General features: G+C 33.8%; 1 protein-coding gene across 1 annotated transcript in view; it reads right to left on the bottom strand.

Moving 5' to 3' along the window:
- Positions 1 to 10: 10 nt before the first annotated feature.
- Positions 11 to 15455, bottom strand: part of PCDHGB7_1 (putative calcium-dependent cell-adhesion protein) — a 79600-nt gene continuing 64155 nt past the window's right edge. The window contains exons 7-8 of the mRNA XM_051212814.1: positions 6461 to 6830; positions 11 to 4401 (exon numbers count right to left, since the gene is read on the bottom strand). Of these exons, the coding sequence (XP_051068733.1) occupies positions 3932 to 4401; positions 6461 to 6830 (840 nt within the window). The 3' untranslated portion in view covers positions 11 to 3931. The remainder of the gene's footprint in view (positions 4402 to 6460; positions 6831 to 15455) is intronic.

Consider the following 15455-nt stretch of genomic DNA (forward strand, 5'->3'; position numbering starts at 1 on the left):
TAGAGCTAATCGGATCAGAAAATTTTAAATGTATTGCTCATCATGATACATCAGTCAATACTTACAGTTTAACTAACATTCATTACATACATATCATTGTAAACATAATAATAGAGGTTAAGCTACTAGTGTTTGATCACAGTTGTCTTAGAAATATAGCTCGCATCTGCTGGGATGACCGGGTAAGTAATAATAAGGTTAGACGCAAAGTATTAAGGAATGATAGTAAATCAGTTGATGAAGCTTTGAGCCTACATCGACTGAGATGGTTGTGCCACGCGTTACGTATGCTTGAACACTGATTACCACGACGCTCAATGCTTACTAGTGTTGGAGACGTTTGGAATTAAGTTAGAGGCGGCCAAACCAAAACGTGGCTTGAAGTGCTTGAAGTCACTAACTTCTAATCTGAGCCATGGCTCAGATCCAAATTACTTCGTACCTTTCTTTCTCCCTGTATTATACCCTTATGCACAATATTTCTTTTATATATTACTACCATTGAAGTAACTACTTCTATGAATGTGATGTTTATCTTGTTGTGCTAATGAGGTGTGGCAACTTGGACCGATTCATATATGTGCCTGATCCTATGCTGTAGCTGACTAACTGGCTAAATAATAGAGGTAAATCAGATCTGTAATCTATCATGTTCAGGATAAACTATTTTACCATGTTCGGAATAACCTATTTATTTGTTTGATATACATTACATGTATATTCATAGTATTTACAAACGTTTTACATCAATTTTATACAATGAACTACTAAGGTCGAATAGACTATTCATATTTCCGATTGAATTTAAAACCAACTAATTACACTCACCCTTTACTAACTAGAGTTTGATATCTTGAACATTTAATATAACTTACATTTTTGATCGCTAAAATAATGGGATCAAATATTGATAATATGTATATGGCTAATGAGATCTTCATTTTATTCATTGATTGATCACTTTATAAATACTTTCACCTATTCGTTATATAATGAGAAGTGAATAAACGACAAGAGAAATACTAAAATCAGTTATCAGTAATCAAATTAGGCTGCATAGGTAGTTGGGAGTTAAATAGGTAGAAAAGAGTTCAATCCTTTACAAAAGTAAGATTGTTTTATATGAAGTTATGTGTTAAGATGGTGGTTGGAGGTAGTCAACAGGAATCCCTGGACCCAGATGTCGTGCTACTTGGCACTTGTCAGCAGGTGTAATTGTAATCTTGACGGAACTGATGCTCCTTGACGGATTCGATCCCGTGTCACCCAGCTTCACAGTTAGAAACGACTGCCAAGTAGCACGAAATCTAGATCCAGAGATTCCTGTTGATTACCTACAACCAGCGTCTTATCTCAACATAGTGCACGCAATGTTCAGTCACTTAGACTAATGTCCACAATGCTACTTGTTCGATAGAATTCGGTATGCACTAAGAAGGACCTGATATACATGACATTGATCACTATCCAGCGATCAATCAATTGTGAAGGTATCTTTGTTTAACTAAAAACATTCGCATACCATTTACAGCTTTTTTGTACTCATCTATGAATAAAATTGCTTCTATGATTGCGAATGGCAGTAATATTTCGTTGTTCAAGTTGAGTTAAACGGATTAAAGTCTTAATTTATGAACTGATGATGAAGAGTTGAGTACTTTAGTCCCTAAGTCACCTCTATACACATATAAAGCAGAAAAACTCATATGAATATAGAGTTCATAAGCTATTAGATCACTGATAAATTGGACAAATCGGCGGTAACGTCTCATGTACCATCTTGTTTTCTAAATCAAACTTCATTGAAGCTTGGGAAAATTTACATTTGAACATAAAGTACTTCGTATTTGGACGGTGGTAACATGTACAGATTAGATTTAATGCGTATATACTCAGAATATAGTTGTAAAGATTCCTCAATAAACAATGTTCCGACTAGTGGTAATGTTATTGTGCATAAACAATTTCCCTACTTTATTGATTGTGTTTGTTCTTCTATATCCAGATGATTTGAAGAAGTGGAGGGTCCCATAAAATGACAAAGATAGTGAAACCTGCGAAACTCTTTAATGTTTTAGCTAATAAATCTTTGATTTTATAAACACTTATCAGTGGCAGATGATGAGAGGAAACAAAGATATGTTTTGAAGTAATTCTACAATTTTCAGATTACTCGATAATTAAATTATGAGAATGGGTTTTGTAGAGATTTTTAGAAATTTCACAGGTTGAAATCATGAGTCAATTAAAGCTAGACAACCATGGAAAACCTGGAATCACTGGACGGCCGTTTCGTCTTAGTATGGGACTCCTCAGCAGTGGTGGACGGTTGCGCAAGTTCGTGGATTGGTTGAAGTTAGACACTAACAGCATTGGATTCCGGCTCAGTGATCTAGAGGCCGAAGGTCCTGGGTCCGAATCCACCATGATGCTTTGAGTAGTCCCATACTAGAACGAAAAGGCCATTCAGTGCTTCTAGGTTTTCAACGGTGATCTAGCTTAAGTCAACTCATGAATTGAACCATTAAATTACATTTTAAGCAATTGTGCTTATTAAAACTGTGAATTTGAGAAAACATGAATACAGTCCACAAAATATGAACTTATTACATCCCAATTGATTGCAGATAGAATCGTTAAAGTGTAAAACCTAACCATTTATTAACAGATCTCCAAGTGAATATATTGAAAAAGTATCATCTGATGAGTCTACATCATTAACATCACCATAGGCATTCTAGCATTCTTGGTTTATTAAATGTTACAGAAAATTATAGTTAATTCAATAATTGTATTCATGAATGAATTTAAGCTAGACTACCATAGAAAACGTGGAAGCACTAGACGATCGTTTTATCTTAGTATGGAATAGTATATTTAATCCATTTGTAACAACTATTTTGTAATGATGCCTTGTTTAATTAAATATTTTTTTTCTGATCAAAAATTGTTGATTGATCGGTTACTTGAATAATGATCAATGTTATGTTTATCTAATCTTTTAATGGTGATCGGATTTTATCAATCAAACTACAATATGGTTATCATTCTAATTGATTCATCATCGAATAGGCTATAATTAACTATTATATGGTTGAAGGTAATTTAATGTTAGTTTACAGTTGTCAGCGACATTTACTTGAAAACTCAAAAGAACTAATGATAATCACTGTGGTATATGAACCTGAGTCACTTAAGTCTATAGTCTTCACAAGAGTACAGATATGCCTTGGTGACATGTATTAACTAGCACAAAATATAGATGCAAGATTTTCTGTCGACTATCCAACCATTTAAATAATATTATTCTCTTAATCAAGATAAACTGATCGATTGAGATCATGAACCGATTGATGTGTGATCACCATTGAAAACCTGGAAACACTGTACAGTCATTCCGTCCAATTGTGGAACTCCTCAGCACTGTTGGATACTGATTCAGTGGTCTAAATGTTAAACATTCCCGCGTAAGACTGAAAGATTCTAGTCGGGCGAGCGGGGTTCGTGGCTGAGTACTTCTAAGGAGTTCCATACTAGGACGAAATGGCCGTCCAGCGCTTACAGGTTTTCAATAGTGTTCTAACATCAATCAATTCATGATCTCAATCAAAAACTTAACAATCTCCACAACCTTTATCCTAATAATAAACGGATTGATTAAATCATAGGTCATACTCATAAAAATTCAGTATTATATTTTTCTCTTTGATTACAAATAAAATTATCATTTTTGTATATATTGCCATGATTGTGTGTGTGTTCGTGAGTAGATTGATAAAGAAGAAAGAATTTCAAAAGAAATTAAACCGACCACCAAGCAACTATGAAAAGAAATTGAGTTTCATTTTAGTTAAGGTACTTCATTCCATGCGTATTCATAACATTACACTAACATATTACCATTATTATTATTACGCAACCGACTAGGTAACTATACAAAACTAGATTTCATTAATCCTGTATAAGCTTGTGAATTCCCATTAGTTTTACAAATATTCTGTTGATTTAATGATGAATGATTGTTCAAATCATTTGATAATATACCATTATTCTTTATATTATTATTATTATTATTATTATTATTATTATTATTATTATTATTCATTAATAGATGAGTATTGTGTAATATCCAATTAGAATCACTTTGTTTATTATGTAATACAATTGGTAATGATGATAATCCTGTTGTTGTTGTTGTCGTTGGTGGTGATGATGGTGATGTAATATTATTATTATTATTATTATTATTATTATCTAAATTTGAATTTTGTGCATTGGTTGATTGTTTTAATTGTTTCATATATAATTGTGGTGTATTTGAATTTGTTATATTATCTTGTTTTAATTGATTTGAATAATATACTGGTAAATCATTCCAACAATTCAATGATTGATAATCATCTTAATTGACGAAGTAAAAAAAGGAAACAATATACAATTATTAATAATGAATATTTTTTGAATCATCAATAAAAACATTAACACCATTTGATGGTCTAGTTGTTTAAGTGCCTGACGTGAGACTGATAGGTCTTCGGTTCGAGTCTCGCGGGGTGCGGGATCGTGGATGCGCGTTGCTGAGGAGTCCCACACTAGGACGAAACGGCCATCCAGTGCTTCCAGGTTTTCAATGGTGGTCTAACATCAATTGATTCATGATCTCAATCAAAAACTTAACAATCTCCACAACACCTAAACTGATGATTACCATGTGCTTACTAGTGACTAGCTTCGTGAGAGAGTTCTGGTGAGAAGGCGTAATCAGTAGAGCCAATCCGTGTCGGGTAGAAACAGGTGTCTTCCTCAGTACAATGGAAGATAGTTGCGCAATTTCATGGATTGTTTGAGGTTAGACACTAAAACCATTGGATGCCGGCTCAGTGGTCTATTTGGTTAAGAGCCTGGCGCGAGACCGATAGATCCTGGGTTCGGATCCTGAGAGGCGGGGTCGTGGATACACACTGCTGAGGAGTCCCTTACTAAGGCGAAACGGCCGTCCTGTGCTTCCAGGTTTTCCATGGTTGTTTAGCTTCAAATGACTCATGATTTCAATCAGAAACTTAACAATCTCCAAAACACCCAAACTGATAATAAAAGTACAATCAGAGGTATTATGGTGGTTGGTAATATGCATTAAAAAAGAATGAACATTGTTCAGATATCGATTCTTGTACCGTTAACATCTAACTAGCAACCACTAACTAACTAGTTAGACTGTCTTTAATTACTACTAAGTCTAAACATGTATCATATTTGTGGTGTAATCACAATTTAAGAATCTTGCTTAAAGGATTTACAAGATGATTGTTGAGTATCACTACACGAGTTCAATATCTATCGTCAGGATTGATCAAACAGTAGAAAAGGGAAACTTGTTGAAATATTTTGTGTTGAGAATTCGATATTGTACGATGAATATAATACTACTTATATTATTACAGACAAAGAACTCCTGATTGGAAATATATTAGAGATATCTGGATTAGAGAAATCCCGAAAATAGCATAGAATTTGTAGAACCTTGACATTCAGGTCATTCTATAATCAACATACACATTGTTATAAATTCAACTGATTAATCTGTTTGGAATGGGCCAACTAATTACTTGATCATTAGTCGACTGGAAAAAAGATGGCTAACAAGAAGAAATGGACACATAAAGATGATGGAAACTATGAAGATAGCCAATTAGAGACAATTTCATCAGAATCTCAGCCATCAAACTATCTATGTCAGAGAGCTAGACAATATTCGAGAAACTACTGGCCGTTTTACAACTTAATCTGTTGTTTAGTTAGAACTAAGAACTATGAAAATATGACTTTCTTAATTACTTATTCATCTAGCTGTATGAATCTAATGTATATTTATATTATTCAAAATTCCAAAAAGCGAGATTAAAAGTAAGAACATGTTAGAATATAAACATTATTAGTTATTCTGCCAAAATGACTGTTAGGAAGATCCAGAAAACTCCTCGAAAAAAGCGCTGACAACTTTGAGAAGCATCTTATCCAATCGGCATTCAATAGAAGTTTCTCTAGAAACATCTAGATAGTGAAAAGTCATATGTCGCGTTTCTAATTGCATATTATCCAGATTGCTACTATGTTTAGTAGAGTCCCAGAATTTTCCGGAAACCCAAGTTCATCTAAAATACTATAAATACCCTAGATTTTCTGTACATAAACGAACCTTTGAAGTAAAGCGTTTTTTTTTATAAAAATATTTCATGCTTTTTCTCTCATGTTCAAGTCGCTGTGTAGATTTACCCTTTTGGGTTACTAGAAGAGTTTAGGAACTGAATCTAATGTTCAATTCAAAGACTTATCAGTTACTCCGGATAGTTTCTACTCTCCGGTAATCTGGTATTTTAAAGAGAACCATCATACTTTAGTTGATGTTTAAAACATTAATCTACAGTTTCAAAAGAAAAAAAAAGAGATGGATAAAACTTACCTGATATTACTGGTATATTATTAGTAGTATTTACACATATTGGACTGTAGGGTCCATAATTTATAGAATGATGAATATTTGGATTATATAAACGTGAATTCATCATATCTACAGAATAGTTTAATCTGAATGGATTCGACATTTGTCCTGTAGAAGATGATAATACTGATGTTGATGATATTGACAATGGATTTGAATTGTTAATTGATAAATTACAACTGATTGGTAACACTGATGTTGATGAGGTTGTATTCACATGTGCATGATGCATATTCATAGTTCTATCTTTATTTAGTTGTCGTGTAAATAACCTTAATAAAAATGACTTTTTAACAATTGTATTCTTTTTATTAATATTTGAATTGGATAACTAAAAAATAAACAAAAGAAAAAGATGTCATTGTTAAATTCACTTGGTATTGTTTGGCTTGTATCTTCCCATTGAGGTTTAAAACTGCAAGTGATCAGTTTGTTATTGGCATATGTGCATACTGTGCGTATGCCTCGATATTACCTTAATTCACAAACAAGTGCCTATCAGGACTCAGTAGCTGAATGGATAACACGATGGCGTTTGAAGCAAATGGTGCTGAGTTCGAGTCGCAGAGTGAACATCAACTCTCTGAGATGCAGGTACATCCAGTTGACCAGTCCCAAATAGGACGAAACGCGCATCAAGCTGGATTCCACTGCTAGCTACTATCCATCGATGTAATTGTTAGTTGTAGAAGTATTGAAATTCAGATATGATTGGTTTAAAAGATGCAATCATATTTTAAGATTATGAATAAGGTCGTTTGTGTTAAGTTGTAATCTAAGATTTGCATAATATCCAAGTTCTGGTTGACTTCACAACTCGAAGTGAGATTAAATTCATTTAATATTTATTCCTCTGGAAGAGGTGGAAACTTTCACGTAACTGAGAAGCATAATCGATGAACAAGGAGGATCTAATATAGAAATAAGGGCACTGATTGGTAAAGCAAGGAAAGCATTCCTATAGTTGTAGAACATGTGGGACTCAAAACAACTATCAATCAATATTAAAGTCAAAATGTTCAATACGAACGTCAAGACAGTTCTATTGTACAGAGCTGAAAGTTGGAGAAATGCGATAATCAATTTTAGTAAAGTAGAGGTATTTATCAACAGTTATATACGGGGCTAACAAAGGCCTCAACATACATAAAGGAAAAAGCAAGATCTTCAAGTACAACACAGAGAACACTAACCCAGTCACACTTGATAGCAAAAATCTGGTAGGGGTGGAATCTTTCAAGTACCTAAAAGCATCATCGATGAACAAGGAAAATCATATGCAGACGTAAAGAAAAGGATTGACAAACTGTGCGTGGCATTCCTACAGCTGAAGAACATATGAAACTCAAAACAACTATCAACCAATATTAAAGTCAGAATCTTCAATACAAACGTCAAGAAAGTCCTACTGTACGGAGCTAAAACGTGAAGAACGACTACTACCGTCATCAAGAAAGTAAAAGTATTTATAAATAGTGATCTATGTAAGATACTCAACAACCATTAGCCGAATATTATCTGCAACAACTTACTGTAAAAGAGAACAAACCAACTTTCATCAGAAGAAAAACTTAGAAAATGACTATGGAAGCGCATTAGACATACATTACGGAAATCATCAAACTGTTTCACAAGGTAAACCCTAACTTAGAATTCTGAAGGGAAACGGAAAAGAGGAAAAGTTAAAGAACACACTACGTCGGGAACTGGAAGCAGACATTAAAAGGATGAATTAGTAATTGGAAAGGACTGTCTAGAATAGAGTTGGATGAACAATGCTGATCGGTGGCCTATGTTCCTCCACGACAACTAACAGGCATAAGTAATATATATATATATATATATATATATATATATATATATATGCGCACCATTTTGGCATCTAATTAGTTAATTAATTAATTAATTTTTGTTTCCATCGCATTTAACAAACACACACACACACACAAAACAAAGAAAACATATTCATTATTTTCCAAAATCAATTTCTTTTTTTCTTTTTCTTTTTTTTCTTCGTTATTCTTTTTTCTAAAACTTTTTTTTGCTTTATTATTTCATTTCATTTTATTATTTTAATCAATTTGTAACTAATCTACATTTAGTTTAATTTTAATACCTAATTTTTCTTTTGGTTGTTTATATAGATTTTATTAGATTTTTTCCATCTAATCTAATTCATATTGGTCACGCCATGTGAAATGAAACAAACAAAAAAAAAAAAAGAAAATATTTTTGTGTATTTTATAAAAATGAACAAATATATATAGTTGTCATCTGAGTGTATGTGTGTGTGTGCGGGGTGACTGTGAGTGTAAGTGTACGTTAGCTTGTTTGCATATATATTGATTGGGAAATTTGTGTTCATCCAATAAATAAAGAAATAAGTCAAATCAAATTTATCCCCGTGAAATCAATTAGGAATATGAGTTTCTGAGTGTTTTTTTTATTATTTTACTCTCGTTCCTTGTTTACCAATTGAATATATATATATATATATATATATATATATATATATATATAATAAATTATAAAGAAAAGGAAATTATGTGAATAATTCTACTCTAAATTGTTGTTTTGTTTTTTTTCACCAGAAAGGGGTTTTGTGAAGATTGTAATAATTTAATGGTTGAATTCATGAATTGATTAAGGCTAGATCATCGTGGAAAACCTGGAAGCACTGGACGGCCGTTTCGTTTTAGTATGGGACTGTTCAGTAATGCGTATCCACGATCTCACTCAAGGGATTAGAACATAGGACTTAGTGACTAGCTTCAACAGGTATTTCCTGAAGTTCTAGTGAGAAGTAGTGACCAGTGGAGTTCAACCAGGTCTGTTGTGAGATAGTAAATCACTGAAGACAATGGTGAATGTGTCACACAATTTCATGGATTTGTTGAAGTTGGATATTAACATCTTTGGATTCCGGCTCTGTGGTCTAGGGGTGAAGCACTTACTCGTGAGACTGATAGGTCCTGGGTTCGAATCTTGCGAGGCGGGATCTTGGATGCGCACTATTGAGGAGTCCCACAGTAGAACGAAATAGCCATCCAGGGCTCCTAGGTTCTAGTAGCGGTCTAGAATACAGTGACTCATGAATTCTAACATTAAATCAAATTTTAAGCAATTCTGTCTATTTAAACAATGAATTTGAGAAAGCACGAATAAAGTACAAAAAATTTGAAATTATTGCTTCTCAACTGATTACAGACAGAATCGTTAAAGTGTAAAACTGTTTACCTAACCATTTATTAACAGATCTTCAAGTGAATATGTTGAAGAAAGTGTTATCTCACGAGTCCACACTTTTGTTCTCGTTCACTAAATTAGTAATTATTAGTTGAATTAATGAGTCGATTGAAGCTAGACTACTTTGAAAATCCTGAAAACACTGAACGGCTGTTCCGTCTTAGTATAAGACTCTTCACCAGTGCGTATCCACGATCCCGCACACGGGATTTTTTTATATACTTTAAAATGTAAGAAATATTTATTTCAATGATCTTGTGCAAGCTAATGAGAGCTTAAAGTGGACTAATCCCATAGAATAAATCAGGTAGAAGACAACAAATTTTCATATGCAAATGAAGCTTATACTCTTTTTATAACCTTTTGAAATATTATTTTTTTTATGTTTTATGGACGTATTAATACATCACGTGACTAAATCGCCAATTACGACACCGATTTATATGATATTGGCACTGTGCCAAACCAATGACGCATAAACCAGTACGGGCAACCTTGAGGAAAGATGGATAGTGGCTATCAGTGGAATCCAGGACGCGCGTTTCGTCCTATTTGGCACTCGTCAGTTGGATGTACCTGCATCTCAGATTTGATTTTCACTCTGAGACTTGAACCCAGTACCGTTCGCTTCAAACGCTATCGCGTTATCTATTTAGCTACTGAGTCCTGATAAATTGCAGACCTAAACATCAATGGGGATATTCAAGTAAATAACACCATGTGAATTTAAATTGAATATGGTTTAATATTATTTACCGTATTTAAAAGTTTATAGAAAGATAGAAAATATTGAATCATAAAGTGACTCGAGATTTTAAAATATATCAAATGTGGTTAGGGTAATAAACAGGGGATTTCTAAATTTCTAGACGTAAATTACAAATTTGTTACCTTTTGTATAACCCTTGATCGATTGTCTGAGGTTCATAACTGTCTCAGACCCAACATGGATTGGACTCTACTAGTCACGGATTCTCACTAGAACTCCAAGAAATCCGTCTTGAAGCTAGTCATTGATGAGTGTATGATTATTATCAGAATGGAAATTTGTGGAGATTGTAATAGACTGAAGTTAGACATCAACACCGTTGGTTGTTGGATCAGTCATCTAAGGGATCGGCGATCAAAATTCCTTTGGTGTGGGATCGTACATGCGTCCTGTTGAATAGAATCATCAAAAATGACGCAGATGTCCACTACTTCCAGCTTTTCGTGCTATTAGGGACTCGTCATCTGAAAGCACATGTATCATAGAGAAGACATCCACTCCAGTAATAGAACTAAGTACCTTTCGTTTCAAATGCCGTCATGTTATCCACCTATCATAAAATATGTGTGTGGCCCATATATATTGGCGCTCTCTTGTACCAATCATAAAATGTGGCTTATAATATTCGAAACTTAATGGAATATAGACGCAATGCTCACATAATTCTAATATATCAATTAAAAACTGATCAATTGCAGTCTCAAACATCAATGCAAAAGATTCAAACATACAATACAAAACAGATTCACTTTCTTGATTTTCCAAACTCATCAATTCGCTTCTTCTTCTTCTTCTTCTTCTTCTTCTTCTTCTTCTTCTTTATCATTCATGATGATTTCCATTCCCCAATTCAAATCACAACAACCATTATACATTAACAATAAACACTATCATAGCAGATGCACAACAAACAAAAATGGTTAAACCGAATCAATTAAACTATACACTACTTAAATACTAATCGAACACATGTTCATTTTCAAATAGAAATGTATATTAAGTGAAGGGAGTAAAGACAATCAACCAGTAATCTACACTCACTGTGACCTACATCAAAACAAATCATCATTGACTAATCAATGAAGTTTGTAATTCTCCTTTCAAGTTTCAATTGACTTAAGTTAATTACCTCTCACCCTCTCTCTCTATCTCTCTCTCTCTTATTTTGCTACTTCATTACAAAGTCAAGTACCTCTTCACAGTTCCAACATAGTTGTAATACGATTTACAATGTAATGAAACTATGAAAATGGAAATAAACGGTGCATGTGGATTTGAATAAACCGTAACCTCAGTTTATTGACGACCAGATAATTGTGGTGTGTGTGTGTGTGTGAACAAGAGAGAGAGCATTTACGAATGAGGTTAGTTCGTTCCATTTCTGTAGTTTTGTTTCTTCTTGCCATTCATCTGTATGTATGTGTGTGTATGTTTCGACAAATTGAATACTTGAAAGAAGTATTCCGGTGATGAGGTGACCGCAAAACGATGGTGATTGAAATACCGAATAAATGAATTGGATTTGTGCACAATTCCACAAGTCAGTCACAATGACATCTTTATTGACTGATTGATTGGTTAATTAATGAGGGTGCGTACGTTGAAGGCTTCAATGTGTAGTTTTGAGTGAGGCTTCAGTAGACTTGAGACAGTGTTTCGCGCACCAGAATCGTTGACCATGATGACATTTGATGAGGAAGTCAAAAGACGGAGTTTATCGTTGAAAGTCGAGGTAGGAGGAGGAGTAGTAGGAATTGCAAAGGGAAATTGATTATGAATACAGTGATCTTGAGTGCTGTAAATAGTGTGACGGCGGTTATCACTTCCTGGTTGCACACATCGAGAAGAGTTCTTCTAGATGTACATGAGGAGGAAATTGGGTGAGACGTGGTCTCAGTGATCTGAGAGCGAGAGTGAAGTGACCAAGGGAAAACTGCTAGAGGTCGGTTGTCTGAAGGAAACAACTCACTGCAGTCACATCTCAGTACATTCGGCAGTCGAACTTCATTCTCGGATGTTGGGTTTGTTGCTTTTAGTCTTACTGCTCTTCAACCAACCTGTCTGACATGACTGGACCTTGAGGAATGGATTCTGCAGTCAGTATAGCGCAATCGGTTGATTACGATTGACAAACTCGACCACTATAGCAATGTAACGTCAACAGTCGTGTAAGTCAAAATGAAAACTTGCAAATTATTTGCATGTTGAACCGATCATAGTTGAACAACCATTGTAAACTAGACAGAAATAGAACACTGTTTCTTTCTTTCTTTCTTCCTTGTTACAACAGTGCAGAAATAATGTAATCATGGTTAATCGTGAGTTGGAACAGGGCACTTTTCATCCTCATAATTACAAATGATACTCTTAAGCTACCAAGTGAATATTAAACGATTCCAATTCACTATTTCACATCATTTATCGTATGATTCGATCTTAATCCATCATGAACAATCAATGATTGTGTTGATTGTATAATTCAATAGAAGCTCATCACTAGGTAGTGAAAAATACTTGTATCATAATGTTCATGTAAGTTGTTTCCGATGACTCAAGTACACCAAATACATAAATCACATTTATGAAAAAATTCGAAATAAATTCCACAATTTATAATGATATTGTGACGAATGGAAGCCGATGATGGTTACCCATTAACTTGTCAATATGGGATTTTGTCAATCGACAAAAATCACAACATGAATTCATTGAAGTTGGAAATATGGACTACTAAATACCAACTCAGTGGTCTAAATGTGATGCTTTGATTGTGAAATGAGAACGTTCTCAGTTCAAACCTAGACGAGATGTTCACTACTCACATGTCTCTAACCAATAATAAATAATTGTTTAATACACTTTAGTTTTCAATGATTGAACAGTTGAAATCAGTTAATGTTATACAACATTCCCAAACAGTCAACATCATACCACTTTGATTAATCTAGATTATCTCATTCATGTAACAAGTAACAAGTTTGTGTAATTTATTAACAATAATTAACAAATAACAATGATGATTTATGAGTTTAACTTGCTCATCTAATTAAAACAATCCATTGTAACATAATCTGAATTATTTACATTTGATTTATGGGGAAACATATCTTATAAACTCATGTTGGTTATTTCAAGACATTGAATTTCATAAGCAGTTTGTAGATGAAACATTACACGGTGGATAATGAACAAATTGCAATCAAACTTACTCTAATCACATTACGCTCAATGTGATTGATGTATAAGGAACAAGTCAATTTCAGTGTGTAGATCACCAACGTAAGTGATCTATGTCGAATGAATGGGGACCTAATTGAGTTAAACGGGAATATTATGAGGAACCAGCTAACTTTGAAGTCATATCTCACCGTCAAAATTTGACGTGGATTACCCCTTCGACGTATCAAAGTACTATGGCTGCTTTGAGGATCGTATAACACAAAGGACGTAATTATGAAAATATATTAGTAATAATGAGTACAGAGGAGATATCGAGAGTACCACCGCATGCGCCACTCCATGGCATACGATTAACTGATGCGCGTTGGTTGTCCTTGACCTTAACAAGTATCGATGATTTGTTCGACATTTAGTGACCCAACTGCCGGATGATTTGACTAGGGCTCAGTGACATTTCACTGGCCCTACAAGTGCCAGTTTTCTATGGAGTTGAGTTTTGTTTTTAATTTTCTATGACATTTTATTGTAAATATAAGAAGTTACTTCATAACTTGGTAAAATATTCGATGTAAGCTAGAACACCATTGAAAAACTGAAAGTACTGGACATCCGTTTCGTCTCAATATGGAACTCCTCAGTAGTACGTACTCAAGATGCTCCATCAAAGGGACCCGAACCAAGGATTTTCGGTCTCGCGCTCGTAAGTCTAACCTCCAGACCACTGAACCAGTTGGTATGCAACGGTGTCAGTGTTCAACTTCAGTCGATACATGATTTTGTCCAGCAATTCATCCATTTTCTGAGGTGGATAACAGTCTCACAACCGACACCGAGTGCATTTCATTAGTCACTCTTTCACTGTTAATCTGACTACAAATAAATCATACAGAAGTTAATGTCTTTTATATCTCATTTTAACAAATGTTTGATGTATAACAAAGTCTCATCCATCATTTCAACTATATTAGTTGCATTGTACAAATCATTGTTTACACTAACGAGAACCAGTATTTAACAGCTATTCGAAAATCACACTTTCCGCATAATATTAAAATGACCGTTTAATTCCCTCAAGTTTTCCGTTTGTCTGATAAAACGCAAAACTCAAACTATCACCACCATCGTACAGTACTAAAAAGGTTCAAAAATTTAACTATTCTGATATACAGAAGAATACAATATGCAATTTATTCACACTACACATAGTTACAAGGATTATTCACATACTATTGGAAGCTGTTTATCATCAGATATTCTTTTATGTACAAAACTAAGACACCTGTATATTGCACACTCAAAAATAAGAAGTATTTAGGACTAAGGACGTTCGTGGCTCACTAATACTGAAATACCATTGTTCATTAAAGTGATTAAGAACATTTAAATCAACCAATAAACTTTATTCGAAATATCAAATGAAAGTACAATGTTAAAATATGAATACCGACATTTCTCGTGAGATTAATGCAAATTACTTTGATAGAAATCTAAATATATATATATATATATGAGCTGTGTAGTAATTCTCATAGTGTTGTCATTCAATTCTCGACTGTGTTCATTCTGATCCGTTTCACACTTTCAATTGCTTGTTCATGATGATTTCGACGAAACTTTGTTAGTTGGAAAAACAGTGAAAGTATGAGTTGATTGAATATTGAATTGATGTTAATTTGCGTTTGATGAACAAAAATGATATTTTGAATGTGAAATATCTGTGTGAAAGAAACAATGTTCTATTTCTGTCTAGTTTACAATGGT

The sequence above is a fragment of the Schistosoma haematobium genome, chromosome 3 (assembly GCF_000699445.3).
Source record: "Schistosoma haematobium chromosome 3, whole genome shotgun sequence".
NCBI classification, from domain to species: Eukaryota; Metazoa; Platyhelminthes; class Trematoda; order Strigeidida; family Schistosomatidae; genus Schistosoma; species Schistosoma haematobium.